At 42.0% G+C, this 20,152-nt stretch overlaps 1 protein-coding gene across 5 annotated transcripts in view; it reads left to right on the top strand.

Moving 5' to 3' along the window:
• Positions 1-19,347, top strand: part of LOC141003588 (nuclear factor 1 B-type-like) — a 71,267-nt gene extending 51,920 nt beyond the window's left edge. For 3 of the 5 annotated variants that reach the window (XM_073474967.1, XM_073474966.1, XM_073474965.1), the window contains exons 8-12: positions 161-345; positions 2,811-2,949; positions 3,619-3,701; positions 8,939-9,027; positions 13,177-19,347. In XM_073474967.1, the coding sequence (XP_073331068.1) occupies positions 161-345; positions 2,811-2,949; positions 3,619-3,701; positions 8,939-9,027; positions 13,177-13,309 (629 nt within the window). In that variant the 3' untranslated portion in view covers positions 13,310-19,347. The remainder of the gene's footprint in view (positions 1-160; positions 346-2,810; positions 2,950-3,618; positions 3,702-8,938; positions 9,028-13,176) is intronic. The other 2 variants (XM_073474969.1, XM_073474968.1) reach the window with 1 other exon arrangement.
• Positions 19,348-20,152: the final 805 nt, after the last annotated feature.

Below are 20,152 nucleotides of genomic sequence, written 5' to 3'. Positions count from 1 at the left end.
TCTTTTTCAAAATCTGGAGCTCTAATCCACTTTTTTCCCTCATTAACACAGTCAAAAAATCCATGTCGATACTTAATTTACCCTCTGGGATCAATGATGATCGCTTTATCCTAATCTTTATCTCCCTCTCCACTCTTCTTCCTGTCTGTCTCTCTCGCAGTTATATCGACGAGGAGCCCCCCTCCACACTCGCCCCTGCAGTTCTCGGCCTCGGCTATCTTGCCCCCGGCCCCGTCGCCCTACTTCTCGCACACCACCATCCGCTACCCGCCACACCTCAACCCTGCTGATCCCCTCAAGAGCTACGTGCCGTCATACGACCCGTCCAGCCCACAGAGCAGCCAGGTCAGTCGAAGGAGCCGGTGTGAGACACGACTTTCATGGCCTCGAGTGGTTCTTTGTTATCTCGTTCAGCTCTAGAGATTCGAGATAAGATCAATTATAGCATGCTTTTGTCATTATTTCATTACTACAAGTTAAGTAACATCATCCTGTTTTGCTTAATTTTCTTTTATCTGAAAGCTGCTCCTGGTTAATTCTCTTTATTCATAGTGTGGGTTAGAACGACATGTTTATAGAAGTACTTTTCTCAAGTCCAGGAAATCTAAAAAAAAAAAAAAGGAATCCTTTTACAAACCCCAAATTAGACGTTTTAAGCCCTTAAGCTGACCACAATTTGATAGGATTTTGTCCTGGGAACCCCTAAACTGACACACTGGCTGAGTGCTCTTCATGGAGTACTGGGCTGCCTGTGCTGTATCTGGGGACAAATCTATAATTACAATAACCATCCTAAAAAAAGAGCTAATTAATTAGAAGAAATGACAATAAATTAAACCACTCTTCGTTTTGCAGAGAAAAAACCCTAGACTGAACTGTGCGGACCACTTAAAGGGGCACTATGTAGATTTGGAGAAGAAATTCAAACTCAGAATTTTAATATATACAATTTTAATAATACTCAGAAATATGTATTTTTTTCATAAGTGAATAAAGGCATTTAGGCATAACAATCAGTCACTGTAGATCTTTCTCTTCTGGTCAAAACGTCTTCCCCAAAACCACATATTGCACCTTTAATGTGACCGAGATGCGTATATTTTCTGTTTGATATAAGGCTCATGCCAAGGGTTATACTACATTCCCGGCCTTATATTTGTAGCCCTGCTACAAAAAAAAACAACACAGCCCGATGTCTCCATAAAGAAGTCAACCTAACTATTGCGATTGCAGTCACACGTGACATACAAAACTGTATCAAGACATTGTAGTAAATCAAGTAGCTCAGGGCTTTTATACATTCTGGGTACACAGTGCGGCCAGTGTGCTGGAGAGAGAGAGAGAGAGAGAGCAGGCGTCTCTATAGATGAGAGAGCAGTGTGATATTTATGTGAGTTTTATATCCCCGCTGTTCTCACTGTAAACAAAGGCCTCGTAGACGGCTCCATCTCCAGAGCAGGGAGCGGGGTTGGAGGGAGGGGGTCGGATGAGGAGGGTGGTGGTGGGGGAACTGTTACTCTAGAGAAAAACCGCGGGGAATGATAAAGGTTGTAAATATTTGCCGTTGCCGGGGCCCGGCTCTTGTGCAGAATTAACTGGCCCTCTGCTGGGGTGCTGGAGAATGGAGAGAGAGAGAGAGAGAGAGGGGTGGGGGGTGGTGGTGAAGGTGGGGTCCGGTAGGGAAGAGAGAGAGCTGGAAGACCAGTTGGGAGAGGATGGAGGAGGGAGGAGAGTGGAAGAGGGCGGTGGGGGGGGGGGGCTCGGCAAATAACACAGCGCTTATAATCCCATGGACGAGTGCCAGAATGTTTTTATGCTTGCTTTAACGCAGATTATATTACACTCTAATTAAACATTCTATTCACATGGGAGGGAACCCTGTGGACACAATTCTTTTCCAAAAAGGCCTGTTTGAGTTTTGAACTCGGGGCGGCCCTGAAATGAACGCCCCAGACAGTCTCCAGCCGTCTGAAAGAGTAGCTCCCACTAGCTTCCTTTATTTCTTTCTCCATATATATAGTCTCTCCGCCTCGCTCTCTCTCCGTACTCGCACATTCACACCATTGTGGCGGGTCACTCCGCAGCTCTCTCTGCCTTTTCACGCCCGAGTCCTCCTAAATTCCATTTATGAGCGCCATTAAAATCATTGTTTGAAATCATGTAGGAAATCCATCGTAAGTGACTGAGGATCTATTGTTGCTGGTGCCCCCCCAGAGTTTTTAGTAATAACTGTGACAACAGAGCGGCTGAAAGTGCTAAAATCTTTTCTCCACGCCGGGCATTAAATGTAAGACTGAGAGCCGTCCGGTCACCTTTTGTTGTTGGTTTTAGGTCTGCGTGGCCAGACAGAGCAGTTAAGATGAGTTAACTGCCGCAACAAGGGGGGGGACAGGACATTCAGCTTGTTTAGCGCTAACCGTTCTGGAAAAGTGTAGTTTGTTACATGCTTGTATTGGTTTATTGAGATCTGGCCGACTGCACATTTACAAGCGAGCGAGAGCTTGTAAACATAAGTCAGTGGACACAGTTTGCTTGTCCTCGCAGAAGTTTAGAGGTTTTAGTGGCAGACAAAACAAAATGCAGTGTATGCGCCACCTTTACCGGAGCATGATTGCTTGTGATATTGTGATACTTTAGGTGGTGTTGACCGTTGTTCTCAGCTTACCAAACAAACTGAAAACAATGGCTGATTAACTCCAGAGATGGGAGTGAACCACTCCACGTGTCTGGCATGAACAGTCCCGGTCTAAATAAATCATTTTTCGAAATAATACACTTGAGCTGAATTGTGTTTCGTTCCCCACCTGCAGCCTAACAGCAGTGGTCAGGTGGTAGGAAAGGTCCCAGGCCACTTCACCCCAGTTCTGGCTCCCTCCCCACACCACGGCGCAGTGCGACCCGTCTCGCTGTCCATGCCCGACACCAAGCCCATCACCACATCCACAGAAGGTGAGTACGCACCAGCCGTTACTGATCCACCAAACACCAAGCGTTGCTGCTGAGGAATACTGCCAAGACCAACTATTTTTTTTATTTTTCATTATTTCATTGCTGTGGGATGTGTTTTTGTCTTACTCCGTATGCTCATGAATATTGTGAGAGCGCTAAGGTTCTGAACTTATAATGGTAATAAGAAGAATCATGTTAAAACTTAATACCAGGCTAAAAATCAGCATGTAAAGTTTCAAGTCTGTTGCAGCGCTTGTGTGCCATCAGTGAGGTCGCAGTGTACACATCTACATCACTGCATTAAAGGGGCATTATGTAGTTTTTGGAGATAATGGTTAAGTTTAGATAGATGGTTTCAAGTTGCTCTTTTACCAAAAACGGCAGTCCAAAACTAACATATCCAGTATAAAATCATCCGTAACACATCGATGGAAAAATTTTCAAATTAAAAAAAAACATTACAAGACTAGCAAAACAGTATTTGTGAAGAAATATGTAAAAAAAATTTAACCCTGTGGGACTCCACATGCACTTTTTTTTACTATTAATTGCTGTTGTTATTGTTGCTCTAAGTAACTCTGGATGAGAGCAGCAGCTACTTGTAAATTGCTGAAATACTATTTGTAATGCAAGCATGTATTTGTGTTTTTGTGATGCCTTGTTACCCAGGCTACTCAGCCCCTGGCACCCCAACGGCTAACCGTTTTGTAGGCCTGAGCCCGAGAGATCCCGCCTTCCTCCACCAGCAACAGGTGAGATCTTCACTCCCCTCCAGCACCAGCACCAGCACTCAGCTCCTGTTATCCTTTCATTTTTCTGTCCCACATCTCCCCATACATCAAATGTGAAATCCATGCCCTCTAAAAAAAAAAAAGCCTGTGGCACTCTGAATTCGATTTGTAGGAAGTCTCGTTAGGTCAGAGCCCTTTCCAGAACAGATCACAGCTCTCATTGGCTGAGGTCAAGCATAGCAGTTATTGACCTAAAACATTATCAACACATAGTTTTTCATACCTCAAAAAGATTGAGGCTTAGCACGTCTAAGGATAGCAGGTTATAGTGATAATCAAATCATTATTATTTAAGCACTTCTCTTTTTACTATAGTGTTAATTTTTAACGTTATTAACACATTAAACATTTTATTTTAAGGGACGCTTAAAGATCTTTAAATGACCCACAATTTAATATCCTCAGTAGCTGAATTCGAGGATATTACATCCATTTTATAATATAGCATATATTTTATAAAAGTGCAAAAATACATTTTGTAAGCAAAGTAGAATTAACCTCATATCGGTAATCCATGCGGGCAAAAAATGACAACAGCACTTGTACATTTTCTCTTGAATTTTCAGTATTGATAAATATATAAGTGTAATTTTGAGAGTGTGTGTGTTTGTGGTGTGTGCTTGAGTTGAAATCTTACAGTCTAGACTAGAAAAAACGGCATCTGTTCCCTTAAGGTCACTTTAAAGAAAGAAATGAAAGTGTCAGGAAATTCACTGTCATTGTGTGGCCACTGCTCACAAGATGGATGGGACATGTGGGTGACTTTGCGAGTGTAATGTGCTCAGCTCTATTTCCTTCACACACACACACACACGCACACACACAGCACATGTAATCAGTACACTCCCTCATTTGCGGCACACAAGCTGAATATTTAGCGTTGGCGTCATGCGGTTGCACCAGCGTCGGTCCTAGGAACATATGTGTTGACCCCGTGTGTGTCTGTGTGTGTGTTTGCGAGGTTAGGAGTGTTGCGGTGTTGTCGGACGGGGAGAGAGTGCTCTCCCCCACCCCGTCTTATTGAAAGCCCTGGTCTCAGGCCAAGGCTTTTCCAACCACAACTAATTGAATGCATCTGCACGCGGCTACATAATGATCGCTGGGTTTCTCCTCAGCTCGCCTTTTTTTTTTTTTTTATGTTTAGTAAAAATGACAAAGCTGGCCTCTGTTTCCTCACTCCTCTTTCAGGCTTTCCTTTTTCCCTCTCTGCCTTTCTTACTCCCCATTTTTTCCTAAAATCAGAGTAGGGCAAAAAAAAAAAAAAAAAAATCTGTGAGTGTTTGTCAGCAGTAGTGGGATGCTTTTATTCCACCCGGGAGGAGAAGGAGGAGGAGAGGGAGGATTCACTTGGCTGATGTCGCACAGTTTGTCACATTTTCTTGTAGCCCTGCTACTTCTTTCACTGAGGCACAAAGTGACTACACTAGACAGCAGCAGTCTGAGTGAAACTGCATGAGCCACTGAATTTTGTCCAAAGCTTTGCCCCCAGAGGCTAAATGTGAGGCATTTTTGGAGCGTAAATCAGCCAGATATATAAATATCCGCCTCCGGTATGATAATAAAATGAGAAACACTGTTATTTTATTTCCTAATTTGTAATCATCCAAAATGTAATGCTCCTAAAACATATTTTTGTGATCCTGTTGCACTGACAAGACACAACATAAATTATTTTAGGCCTAGGGAAGATAAACACATCAGCGGCTTAAAATTCAAAAGAAGAACGAAGGATTTCCAAGCACAACAGTGACACCTCTCTAGAAGGTTATTACGTTCTATATCCAGACGGATAAATGTTCATGTCGGCTTAGGGAACTCTAAACAGTCTTCACGTTGATTCATCATGCTTCTGCTTGTGACAGTTGTTTTTGTTTTCTGCGGTATGGATTCTGGCCCGGCGGAGCGGGCCAACACCGAGCCAAGTCCATCAGGACTAAACACTTTCACAGAATACTCTGTCATTGTCTTCATCTGGCGGTGGGATGTTTATTGTGTGGGATCTGTGAGGCTTAGAGACACTTTGAGTTGTTTAGCTGCAGCCGTTTGTCGCTAGGCTTGGTTGGAAAGGGAAGAACGTCACACATACATGCCTAGGTCTTTAAACGTGGTCAGCGAAGGGCTAGGATCATGGAGGTGCACTGTTCTTTGTCTGTCTGTCTATCTGTCTGTCTGGCTGGCTGTATGATGGATAGAGGCATGTCCCGCACTGCATCCATTTCTGCTGCTGTCAGAGCTACCTTTGATTTTTTTGTTTTCTTTTCGAGTAAAAACAGGAATCAGAAGTAGGACTGAAACTAAAGATTATTCGCACAATGAATTGCTAAATTAAAGCTCATCGCAATTTCCCAGAGCCCATATTGACCTCTTCAGATAGCCTCTTTTGTCCAACTAATAGTCCAAAACCCAAACACTCTTCATTTACTATCATAAATGACAAAGAAATGCAGCAAATCCTTACATTTAAGAAGCTGAAACTAGCTTGAAAAATGACTGAAATGATTAATCAATTATGAAAATAGTTGTAGTTGTAGTTTTGGGGAAGAAATTTAAAATCAGAAGAGAAAGATCTTCATTGACTGATATCTTTTTTTATGCTTAAACAAACCAAATAAACAAACTCTCTTTGTTTTCATGACTACATAAACAAACTGACCTTAAAGGACAACACAGTTTCATACTGTTTTACTTTGTTTATATGTGGCGGACCCTGCCACCTTTCTAGCTTCAAACAGTGTTCTGGGAGCTTATTTTCCTCTGAGAACAGCTTGTTTATTCAGTTATGGAAATAATAAATATATCCGAGTTTGTATTATTACCATAGTAATATTATAAATGATGTAATTCTAAGTTTGAATTTCTTTTCCAAAACTACACAGTGCCCATTAATTAGGCGATCGACTGGAAGTTTAATCAACTAACCGTTGCGGCTCCAGTCAGAAGGCAATTTAATTTTTGGCAAACTGGAATGATTGTTTTAATAATATAGCATAAACATAGATCTCCTGATGCTGATCCAATCTGCTGCTACAGTGTTAATCCCAAACTATGAATCATAATTATATTAATTCATTACTATGAAATACATTTAGTCATCTGATAACTTGATAGTAAAGCTGAAAACAACCTACTTTTTTAGAGCAGGACCTATTTAAAAATGTGGCACCACTAAAATAGAAGTCCCTGGATACACACACACACACACACACACACACACACACACACACACACACACACACACACACACACACACAGTAGGCTTCAAAAATGAAAAAAACGAAAAAAAAACAAAACAACACCACCACACGCTCCCACACCTGCTCTACGATTCCCAGGCAGCGAATGTGTGAAAACCCTCCATTCATCTCTCGCCTTGGTTAACCCCTCGAGGGAATGCCACCATCTAGCATTCCGCTGGGAAAGATCCGTGATCAGATGTCATTTGGTATTATCTAAGGAAGGATCCTAATCCACAATCTGCCCGCATCTGTTTGCTAACGTTCCCCGGCTCCGTCCCCCCTTTTTCCCCGCTGCCCGTGCCACTCTTGATGTGCCGGTGCCAGCGGACAGATGGCGAGCCCCTCGAGGAGCGGTGGCACCGAGCGTCTGGCCCAGCCCGCACATTCTCTCCAAGCTTTTGTCAGGCTGGAGAGCGCGAGAGCGGCGCGGGGGTTTAGTCTCCCAACCCTCGATAAATACAGTGGATGGAACAAGATGCATTGTTTCCTATTCAGTTTATTAGGGCAGCTTTTAATGAAGTTAAACTAATATATTAAAGTGTGATTTAAAGAAGGGTCATTATTGAAAGCTTCTCCTTAAAGGTGCGCTCTGTAGGTTTGGGGAAGAAATTCGAATCTGAGGAGAAAGATCTTCATTGATTGGATATTTATGCTTTGACAAACTAAATAAATTAACTCTTTGGTTTCATAAACTGAATAAACAAACTGACCTTAAAGGACAACACTGTTTTACTTTGTTTATATGTGGCGGACCCTGCCACCTTTCTAGCTTCAAGCAGTGTTCTGGGGACCTAATTTTCCTCTGAGAACAGCTTGTTTAATCGGTAACCGAAAAAAATAATATTTTTTAATTTGTATTACCTTATTAATATTGAAAATATGAATTTCTCCTCCAAAACTACATAGCGCCCCTTTAATTCTCATTTTCTCGCACTTTACATTCGTCCCAGAGAACATAACAAAAACAGATCACTGTATTTAAGTATGCCTTAAGTAGGAAACCATCATCTTCTCCCGATGCGTCCGTCCAGGTGCTCAGAGGAGAAAAGGAAAAAAAAAACATTTCTCCAACCGCCGCAAATGGCTCTGAATATTCAGCGTGTGCGTATATCTGATTAAATCCCTCTTAAGAGCCTCTGCAAAAACGTCTGCCACTGCACGCAGAGTGCTAACAGTGCAGTTTTTATCCCGATGCATTACTAAATGAATGTGTTGACCACAGGGCAAGGTTAGGTTGGTATTGGCAGAGATAGCTCTCAGCTGGATTGCCGACACGTGCGCTCGCATAATGCATGCAAAGGAGACACAGTTTGTGTGTGGCTTTTTTGTTGCAGTAATTTGTAATCTGTATGTAAGGTTGGCATGTCTTAAGAGTGGGGGGGGAGGAAACGGGGGTTAGCGTGCGCGTGCATGCGTGTGTATATGTGTGTGTGCGTGGGTGCGGTTTTAACTTCATTGTACAGATTTTGACCCCTAATCAATAAAAACAGTTAGCTAATGAAAAAAAAAGTCTGCATGCTCGAGGGCATGCGTACTCCTTTCCTGAATCTTAAAGTGCACTTAACAGTGAAGCAATGATTATCGACAGGGTGCATGCATCCAGTGGATTGCACGGCTTCACTGGCTAACCAGCGCTCACAGATGAACTACAGATATGATGCCCCTCACATTTGCAACTAACTAACTCCGTTTTTTTTTTTACTTCCAGGTTAGCTGTTACCACTAACTGTGACTGCATGCTTTTTCTTTATGTCTCTTTTATTTCCACCCAACAGATAATGACTATACTGGCTGTTTTTTTACATCAGGACTCATTTGGAGTCTTTTTTTTTTTACATTTCTGCTGCTCCTGCTTTTAGGCTCTTCTGCATGCATTCTGTGTATACAGTGTTGAGTTGTAGTGTAATCTGAAGTGGAAGTTGTCTTGGCCCAGTGATCTGACTGCTAGGTTTCAATTGACAGCTGAGGAAGTGTGACTGGAGCGTGACTCAAAACGGCAGGCATTATGGCCCCAGTGCCACTGACGACACTTTGGGGATTACTTGGCAAAGGTAACCTTTTCATTCTTTCATGCCGTCTCTCTTCCACCACACGAACACACACACACACACAAACTTGAATTAATAACAGCATATAATAAATGATTTAGCTGATTTTCTTCCTATATAAAGTCACATATAAATCTAATGTGTCTGGACTGTGGCTCTAAGTGTTAATGAAGTGGTTGTGGACTTTTCAGATGAGGTCATGCATTGTTCTGAAGAAAAACATTTCCTTGTTCTTTTCTCGCCTTTCTGTTCCTCCATCCACTTTTCACTCTTGCATTTTTCCCCACCTTTCTGTGTAATCTGCAGTGCTTTTACCTCGTTAGAGTTTTAAACATTTTTTTTGCTCTCAAACCTTAACGGTGCACTGTGTCGTTTTGGGGAAGAAATCTTAATCAGAGGAGAAAGATCTTCATTGACTGATTATTGTATGTCTAAACAATCTAAATAAACAAACTCTCTTTGTTTCCATGACTGAATAAACAAACTGACCTTAAAGTACAACACAGTTTCATCCTGTTTTACTTTGTTAATATGTGGCGGACCCTGCCACCTTTCTAGCTTCACACAGTGTTCTGGGGGACCTTATTTTCCTCTGAGAACAGCCTGTTTATTCACTTATGGAAAAGAATTACCTCAAAGATATCGTAAATATTAAAATTCTGAGTTTGAATTTCTTCTCCAAAACTACGTAGCGCCCCCTTTAAGAGAGAACTGGCTCTGATCGAGCTTGGTTCGTCTCTTATCCTGTTACAGAAGTTTGATCTTTGTATTTATGTTCAAGATTTCTTGTGTGAATTTGCTGGGTTTTTTTTGAAACGCACCATAAAGTATACAAAGTCATAAAAAGCCTTTGAAAAGTAGAAACCTCATATTTCTTGTGAAACTTGTGAAAGCAACAAATATTAGAAGTTATATTTCTGTCATGATTTTATTTCACTGCTGTGTTATTCTCTCGCTGAAAGACCACACAAATTGCACAATGATTTCAAGGTTTGAAATATGGCTTTCCTCTTGGACTCACACCCAACAACAACAAAAATATCCTCGTTTCATAACACAAACCTTGATGAAGCTAATTCGAACACACACAGTCAAAACCGCGTTGAATAAAAGAAGTCATTCCAGGTCAGCTTTTCGGCCACGTGACCATGTTTTACTTTCCACATTTTAACAAGCGTAGCTTTGTTTGACTTTATGCTGAAGTCATGCTTTACTCTCTTTAACTTAAAGCTACAGAAGAAAGCCCCCCTCCCTCTTCACCCTCCCGCCTCCCCCCTCTTCCTCCATACTGTATGTCTTCCTCTCTAGGGGGGAGAGAACCTGAACCATTTCACCATGGCAGAGCGAGCTGAGCTAAGCTTTTTCCTGTTACGTCTCCCTTTTCCCCTTTTCCCTGGAAGTGTGTGTGTGTGTGTGTACAGCTCATTTTGCGCCCGCTGAAGTTACAAACTCTTTTTTTTTTTTTCTGCAAACACACATGCACACAGCAGAACCCCCTTCAATAGGCCTCCTAATAGGCCAGTGGAGGTAGCAGAGAAAAATGTCCCCTGCAGCAGCTCGAGGTCTCTTATTTTACTCACTAACTCCTCCTCAGCTCTCCATGTGAGTGTGTACAGTAATGAGCTCAGATAAAATAGATCCCAATTGAATCTAGTTAATTTTCTCACAAAGATTGGATGGTAATTCTATTTTATTTGTCCCTCTTTGACGGATTATTCACGCAAAACCCGTCCCAACGTATAGATGGGATCAGGCGGATTCCTCTTTTATCTGGCTCGCCCTTTAAACGGAGCGCTCCGCAATGCCTCTTCAGTACTAGCCCCCAAATTAAAACGCTGCCAGACTCGCATGTTGCCATTGTGCAGGAAATGGGTCAGCAATCCATTAAGATGCCATTAGATAATCTAATTTAGGGAGCTAATCCTTAAACGAAGCACGCTGTATGCCCGGGCTGTGCTTGCAGGGAGTAGAATTAGTGAGGTTTGGGAGCTCGGACAGGGTAAGGGGAGGCCATCTTGAAGGTTACCTAAGGAAAGACGGAGTGCTTTGAGTGCGGAAACACAAAGCAACCACTTGTATGGAGAGAAAAAATACAGAGGGATAGAGGCTCTGCTGGCAAATAATGTCATCCAGATAACAGCAAAACAGCGCTGTTTGTCAGATAATAACAACAATACCCAGAATTCCTGTCATGCATTTAAAACATGACCTCTGAAATTGAGGGTACAGCAAAGATTGTCTGGCCCTAAAGGACAACACAGTTTCATACTGTTTTACTTTGTTTATATGTGGCGGACCCTGCCACCTTTCTATCCTCAAACAGTGTTCTGGGACCTTATTTTCTTATTTTTGAGTTTGTATTATTACCTCATTAATATAAAACTTCTGAGAGTGAATTTCTTCTGCATGGTGCTCCTTTAAGGACACAGTTTGTACTCACAGTTCATACTAATAAGGCAAATCTCAATTAGCAGTGACAGGAGGACTTCAGCCCCCCCCCCTCCTCTTTGTGTTTCAGCCAGATAGTAAAGCAGTTCTTTACATCAAAAATCCTGCTTAGCGCTGCCTCAGGTTATGGGATGCAGATACAGACCGACAGCCATCGATTTTAACAAGATTAAAACCGATCTGCGGACAAAGGCCCGCGAGCCTGCTTTTGTAGCTGTGTGGTCCCCCTTAATGTAAGCCATTACCTGAGAGGAGTTTCATAAGGCAAGAGAAAACACTGAGAGATGGAAGAAAGAATGGAGGGAGGGTGGAAGAAAGAAAGAAAGAAAGAAAGAAAGAAAGAAAGAAAGAAAGAAAGAAAGGGGAAAAGAGAAAGCAGCAGCCCTCGGCCCACTCTGTGCGCTCTTTGTTCAGCAAGGTAGGAAAAACTTAATCCCCCCTTTCCTGTCCGATGATTTTTGGCAGGGTGAAAGAGAGACGGAGCGAGGGAGGGAAGAAAGCAGGAGAGAGAGAGAGAGAGGATAGCATAAGGACGGGTCGGACAGGGGAGGGAGGAAAAAAACCTGCGAGAGAGGATTAGCCTCGAGGTTGTCTTTTAACTCTTTGCGAACATAACCTCAGACTTGAGCGACGTTTGTTATTTTCGAATGCATCTTCCCTTTCTTTCTGTCGCCGCTCATTAAAGAGTCTGACTCTTTCAGGGCACGAGGTGAATTGAATTTGCACTCGCATTGTTTTAAGTCAAAGACGAGTGACTAGTGATTTGTATAAAACGCAGACTGGTCGATCAGCGGCTTTCACCAAACGCAGACAGCGTTGTCTTCTGTCTGTTTTTGTCTCCCTTGAAAACTCCTCCTCGTCATCCATCTTTTCTCGCAAAAAAACATCTCTCCTCATCTGCTTTTTCCTCCCCCTCACTTTCTCGCTCTTCTTTTTTTCATATCTGTCCTGATGTGTACAGGTTGCGCGTGACTTCAGCGTGTCAGGAAAAAAAGTTTGTCAAACGTGCGACACAGGTATCCTCAGACTTAGCGAAGGGTTGGTGTGTGAGGGTGTTGGATGAGTGCACACTGGGGGCCTGTGGGGGGGGGAAGGGGGCGAGTGGTGGTGGTGGTGGTGGGGGGGGCTAATTATCTGACATCTACGTAGCGCAGCACCCCACGGGAACAACATGCTGTTTGTTCCCGCTCGCGTTTTCAGTTAGCACCGTTGCTCCCCAGGAACAATCACTGTGTTGTTTTGCCATTAGCGTGAGATGAATAGGGATGGGACAGCTTTGTGTAGGGTGCCTCCCCCCCCCCCACACACACACATACATACACACACAAACCCCCTCCCCTCCTCCTCCACCACCACCACCACCAATCACTCTCCCCCTCTCATGCTTTTCTATACTGCCTTCAATGCAGAGAAGAGGACCTGCGTCACGTGACGTCCTTCACTGGGAATCAAGTGGAATCACCTCAGCTCAGCCAGTTTTTCCTTTTTTTTTTGTTTACCCCCCCTTTCTGTCCGAACACAACAAAAAAACTAAGACCTTCAGCCTTGATGAGTGTCAGCGGAGCGGTGACGCCGGTCATTAGCGAAAGCAGTGTTCAGGATAATTGAAAGAAAGAATCAGATTTTGACTGCACAAACAAGTTAATGGCATGTGACTAATCTCTCCGTCGCCCTCTCCTTCTCTGTTCTTCTGTCTCCTCACAGTCCTGGTACCTGGGCGAGCTTAGTTCCATTCCAAGTGTCGAACGGGACTCCGATTCTGCCAACAAATGTCCACCAGAACTACAGCATAAACATCATTGGTGAGCCCCTGGTCCCCGCTGAGACTGGGAACTGAGCAACGCAGAGGCCCGGATGACCCCCAGGGTGGATGGGTGTTGGTGGTGCAGAGCTAGCACTACAGGTGTCCGCAGCCATGGATGAAACCAGCAAAGCAGCACGAGCTGCACAATCGTCCCCCTTCCTCGTCCCTCCCCCCCCCCCACCCAGCTCCCCTCCTCCCCCGTCCCTCCCCATGAAGGACACTGGCCGTGAAGTGAAGACGAGGGTTGGTTCAGAGGAAAAAAAAAAAAAGGAAAAAAAAGAGAGAACGCTTCAGGTCTGCTGTCTCCTCGCCCGAGCCCAGCCCACACATCCACCACCCACCAGTCAGTTGTTGTGTTTGCAGAACTTCTCAATCCATTCAAATACTGTGATGTATAGATGCCTTAATGTTTTATTGCATGACACTCTAGTCTCTTAGCGGCAATTCCTACTATTTTTCCATGTTGGGGGAAGATGTAAAATCCTGATTTACACACAAGCGAAGAGGTCTGCGTATCGACAACCTCTGCCTGGTGGATGGCTCCGAGAATCGAAGCTCTCCAGCTCAGGCCTCTTGAAAAGAGGCTTTTTTCCCACGTCAAACGATTCACTGTGTACACCATAGGAACAAAAAAAAAAATTGTGAATTCAGAGTGTTTCTTCTTCCGTTTTGATTTCAGTTTACTGTGATACGACTCTTTGTTCGGAAAATGTGTTGACTTTTGCTTATTCTTTACTGCTACTTACTTTGAGAATTAAAACACTTACGGTAAGAGTTGAGAACTCTTGATGCGGTTTTCAAAAAACACTAAATGTTAGGCTTGAGATTGGACCCCTCATTAGAGAATTTGCAACTCCTTTACAAAAGGATTTAATAAAAAAGACGGAGCATAAGAAAATCTCGATAGAGGCAAGTGCAATTGAATTTTTTGAAGGGAAGCTATCAGTCTGTCAGCCCTAAGACTCTAAAGGAAGGGGGATAAACTAAACATTAAATGGATTTATGGGTAAAATGTTTAAGGAAACATTTGAATTTGATTTCAGTCACATATCCGTCTCCTCACATGAGCGAAACATCAAGCGTGAAAGGCAGTTGAAGGCAAGCACTAAGCTACCTGTGCAGCGCTGAGCAAAACCAGCACTTCTTTTTGAGCCCTTCCCATCGTTATGGGGAGATTTTTTTTTTTTTAATTTATTTTGGGGAAAAAAATAACCGAACATAAGCAAAGAAATGAGACGCACGTAGTGTGTCGAAATGGCATTTCTGTTTTCTTTTTCTTTTTCTTTTTAAAAAAATGTTCACGATAAGATCAAGAGCATAATGCATTTGGCCATCAGCTTCTAAAGCTTATGTTTACAAAAAAATAAATATGGAATGCAAAGTGTTAATTCATGGAAATGTACAATTCATGCAAATGTACAGTAGGCTTATGTGTAAAGCTAGTTTGTGCAAGGTTAACTCTACAGTGGAAGAGGTTGAAAAGCTGAAATTATGAATCCAGGTGGTGGCAAATCCCTGAAATCTAAGAATTGTGCACGGCATGTTCACAGCCATTGCCTCTCCAGTCCAGACGTATTTATACAAGGAAAAATCTCTCCAATACTCTTAATTTGCACGATGACATATAGTCCACATTACGTGCCTTGCCTTTGAATATAGAGACATCACTACACTTGTTTTTTGCTGCATTTATCATTATAGAAAAAAAATTAACATTTTTATGATAAGAATTGTTTTGTACTCTGAATGAAATTGTTGATTTTTAACTTCATGTACTACTCTATCTCACAGTTACATTGCATATCAAGGCTGTGTATAGTTGCCGTTTAAAAGTTTGTAATCAACCAGCATTTTTTTTTTTTTTTTTCTCTCAGTATTTTGGTGGTTTTTCTAATAACCTGTCATCTTTTGTTTTTTCCTTATTGCTCATTTTGTTCATCTTCCAGTTACTATTGCGGAGGGTGGAATTCAGAATTATGAAAAATTATGCAATACCAAGTTTTGCCTATGTAGGTAGTGCTTATAGATGCGTCAATTATTAGAGGCTAGTTTGGAGATAGACAATATTGTAATGCATTTATTTTGTTGATATCGTTGTTTGTCGTTGTTGTTGTTGATGATGTTGTTGTTGTTGTGGGTGTTTTCCTTTTTTATTGACCAAAGTGGGGACTGCTTTCTATGCAGTGTATGACAAGGTCTTTTTTTTTTTTCTTTTCTTTCTTTCTTTAGCGTATAGGCCTACCGAATGACGGTGTTCCAGTGTATTTTGAATTCGGGAGTTTTAGCGGGGAGGGGCGGTTATTTTTCTAGAAGTACTTATAAAAAAAAAAGAAATGCACCCTTGGTCTTTCTACGGCTGCAAAGTCACTGATTGGTCTACTGTGACTCTTACTTTCAACTTTCCACCTGGGGTGCTAGCGCGTGACCTTGAAGGAGCTCATTTTTTCACAGGAGAGACGGCTTGACTTGAGTATGACAATCATTTTAAGAAATCACTCTCGCCTAGATTCCCACCCTCGTCGTAGATCCCTCGAAGCCGGACGGATAGCGTTGCACGCTTTTTTGCCGAATCTTACACCAGACGTCACCGAATGCAACTCCCAAGTAGATGCCTTAAACACATCAGCGAAGTGGCCTGTGACCTGCGCAACAATCACACACCGACTAATGCTACTGAGACCTGTCCGAAATCAGTTGCAGACAGGCTCAAGCAAGCCTTTAGAAAGTATTTTATAAGTAGTAGATTTGTATAAATGTATATACGATATGCACATATGTCAATTCCTGAGATACTTCCCCAGCAGAGCCCCGTATAGTAAACACTGGACCGTGGTGTTTTCTAACTTCCTGTCCAGTGGCCCAGTAGAAGCTTAAATAGAATCAACTAGAAGAAAAATTATAGCACTTAAATAGCACATAGGCAATCGTCTTCTCCCCCAACGTACAGTGTTTTCAACCTAGTCTTAAACTAAACCTCTCAGGCGTATTCCAGGGCATTATTTATATCAATCATTACCATTTTTAATGTAAAAAAAAAATAAAATAAAGATATTTCCTCGCAGAGAGAGCAGCGCCTCCGTTGCTGCTATGACACCTTTTGCACTCTTTCCCTTACAATCGTGAAAGAAACGTCTCCCCTCGGAGAGATGGCACGACTCTCCGGCGTCAGCCGGAGGGCTGAGAAAGCAGAAAACGTTCTTTTGAAAAATAATCCTCAAGTCAAGCTCAATCTCTCCGTCTTCACCCAGATTTCTTATGCAGAAAAAAATTGAAAAAGTCACCCCGTTCTATGTGCACTGTTCTGTCTTTTTTGTTTATTGTTTTATCCTTTTTCTTTCTTTTAAAAGAAAAACTTTAAGTGCTTTGCAGCCTTTGGCCATTGGAGACCCCACTGAAGTGCATTGTCCCCAAGTGTGTGTGTGTGTGTGTGTGTGTGCGTGCGTGTGTGTGATACAAATGTGTCAGGGTCACTGTGCTGTTGGTGTTTATTTGAATAGGAGACTGTACATAAAGGTAAATATCCTGATTGCGTCGATAGCAGTAGTCTGTGGGGTTGAACTCTGCTTTGGCAGCTTGGGTGTTCGTGTGCATGCGCGCGCCTGTGTGTGTGTGTGTGTGTGTGTGTGTGAGACTTTGTGAGCCGGACGTGTGATCGAGTGCCTCTGACACTACACAACGAGAGAAGATGAGGGTCTTTCTATTGATTAAAAAAAAAAAAAAAAGCCTGCCGCGGGACAGGAGTTTGTACACTGTAAACTTTCTCGAGAGTTCTTCTCTTCAGCCCTTATTTGTAAATCTTCAATTCTGGGGAAAAATGAGTCAGTTCCATTTTAGGAAAAAAAATAAAATTGGGGATTCTTTGTTTATTTGTTTCGGAGGCTGGATTTGAGTTAGAACTCTCCAGGATTCCCCCGATTAGTAGAATCTAAAGTGTTTTCATCAGTTGTTGTAATCCTGTACGTGAAGTCGAGAAAAAGGGGGGAAATATTCTATACAGATCCATAAATATTAAAAAAACAACAACAATGAAGGCTTTTTTTATTATTAATATTATTATTTCTGATCTTGATTAGTTCTTAGATATTTCCATTTGGAAAAAAACACTTCATGAATATTTGAATTGTTGTTCTTTCATTAGTGTGGCCATAGCGAGTGTGATGTGATTTATCTCCTTTTTTTTTGTTTTTTGTTTTCTTTTTTTAAATGGGTGTGAATTCTTGTCCAACAAGACCGTGGTGTGAGTGTGTTCCTTGTAGCAGCTGGGAAGGTGACGTCACTTAACCAGTAAGAGAGAGAGAATTAAAAAAAGGCCCGTCAGATTGCGCCTGACCTTAAGCGAGAAGCAGGGTAAAATCTGCAGTGACAAACGTCCTCGATGAATCTATCAGATTTTCTTTTTCTTCTTTTTTTTTCTTTTTCGAGATCGGTGCTACATTTCCATATAGCTCAGATCGGCCGACGTCGAGCAGTCGTCTCAGTTCGTACGCAGACGACGCTCTTCAAAATCTATTTAAAGATCAGCAGCAGCATCTGGGCATCACATCTTTTTGCACATTCCACATGCTGTCAATGCCTGATGTGATGTGAGGAAACCCTTCATTCACACTACAAACAAACATGACATTAATTGCAGGTGCTTCAGAGTCGGGTACTACACCTTCCAGCTGATAGCGTATTCGGGCAAGGTTACATCTTTGTGTTGAATGTAGCCTGTCAAAAAGAAAGCTCTTGATATTTCAATCAGTGTTCCACCCGTCAGCAGCTGCGAGGGCCGTATCCGAGGCAGATTTTGACACTTTTTTTTTTTTTTTTTAGTATTACGTCACTGCGATCATCGAGAAACAGGACGACTTTATGCAAGGAGGACCTGTGGCACTCATGCAATACGTGTGATTTTTTTTTCTTCCTTTCTTTAAACGAATGTCACGCATTCTGTAGTTACCGAGAGGGTTAGAGGAGCTTCATTTTCATCCCACATGAGCAATATACAGTACACCTTCCATACGTTGGCTAGCTGCTAGTCACTCGGCATCAGGTTGTTATAAAACATGAAAAACCAGCATTTTTACAGGATGTAACATTCACCAAAAGAAGACAAAAAGATAGCAATGCAGTGCCTGTTCAAGCTGTCCAAGTGTCTGTTGTATATAATTGTAAAATGTGATAGACTTAACTTTCATATGTGACAAGGAAAAAAACAAAACAAAAGAAAAAAAACACACCATCACGCAGAAGAGAATGTGGCAAACTCATCTGGAAATATGCTCGTCATTACTTCTTCGATGGTTTTGGAGATTCTTTGTTTGTTTTATTAATTTTCAATGCCCACATCAAGCTTGTTGGAAATCTGAGAGAGGAAATGTTCACTCTTTTTTTTTTCTTTTCTTTTTCGGTCTCCGGGAGGAGGGGAGTGGGGCGTTGGGGGGGTGTCAGTGCTACATTAAGCGCAGCGAAAGGATCAAAATTATGTCTTTTTTTTCCGAAGATTAGTCACCAGTTTTTTTTTTTCTCTGCAGGGCTGATTTATTTTTGGGTCTTGTGGCACTTTTACTTCCCTCTGCGCACACATTTCTACTTGATGAATCATGGTGGAATTATATATATATTCTGAACAACAACAACAACACCAACAAAACAATATGTAAACAGTCTCCAGTAGTGATCGTAGTTACACTGCAAGTGTGTGCAAAGGTCTATGTATGTATCTGAATGTACGTTTTAGAGGACTTTTTGGAAACCTTTTTTTGTTTTTTATCTTTTCATTGACAGTTTAGGAGCCACAGGTGTCCATTGTGAACTGTATAGCGAAGGCCTTGATATCCCTTCTTTTATTGATTTTAGAAACGCCGAGCATTAGGCGATGCCTTCAAGCTGGTTACATTTGGTGCAGGGGCTAAAATTGCCACAAGATTAAAATCAGTGTAAATAAAGGCTCAACTTTTTGTGATTGTTACTGTTATATCCAGCCTATACTGCTAGCAGCTGTTTTTACTGCAGTCAATTACTGGAAGTGGATATATTTCCTATGCAAAACTGTTTAAACAATAAAATGAGCTATGCTACAAAAATGACTCTGGTGTTACGGCTGTTTCTTCTCGTGTTTATTTTATTATATTTGGTTTTTGAACGATTGCAATTTGAGAGCTGAATGTAAAAGTTCTCATTTGTCAGTCTGTGTTTGATGAATAGGCAAACTGCCACATTTATGTACTCGAGCCAGTTGGCTGGAAAACTGTTGGGAAATTCAAAAAGCATCGAGTTGGACTTTTCAATTCAGGGACTGTATGAAAATTATTAGGGGGGTGAGATAGGGGGAGCGATTTTTTATTTTATTATTTATTTATTTTTGCTTAAACTAGGGTTGTTTGAATATTTCGGGAGCGGAGGTGGTCTTTCAAACTTTCCTCATCCCAGATTAATTCTTCCGTAGTGACATCTATCCTAAAAATGAATAGCTGGAAATGAAAATATCAAACAGTGACGTCACAAAAGTGGCTTCAGTCTACGTTCGATTGAAATTGCGGGGAAAAGTAAAAAGCATCGAGTTGTTCTTTGTGATTTAGGGACTGTATGAAAATTATTAGGGTGTCGAGGTGAAAGAAGGGGAGGGTATTATTATTTTTTTGCTTAAGGGAGGGTTGTTTCAGTAATTTGTGAAGGCAGTAGAGGGTATTCAAACCTATCATTGTAGAATAACTGTCCTGTAGCAACGTTCAGGATCACCGCACACAGGAAAGTCTCTCAGAGAGAGCAAAACAAGGCTAGCTGCTGCTGGGGTGGAATAAGGACAGTGCCAAATCAGAGGAAAGACGACGATCTGACGTTAAGTATTAAACTAATTGGATTTCATTGATTCTCAAGTGTGTCTGTGGCAGT

Source organism: Pagrus major, chromosome 10, assembly GCF_040436345.1.
Source record: "Pagrus major chromosome 10, Pma_NU_1.0".
NCBI classification, from domain to species: Eukaryota; Metazoa; Chordata; class Actinopteri; order Spariformes; family Sparidae; genus Pagrus; species Pagrus major.
The sequence above is the reverse complement of the archived record's forward strand: the minus strand, read 5'-3'. Positions and strand labels throughout refer to the sequence as shown.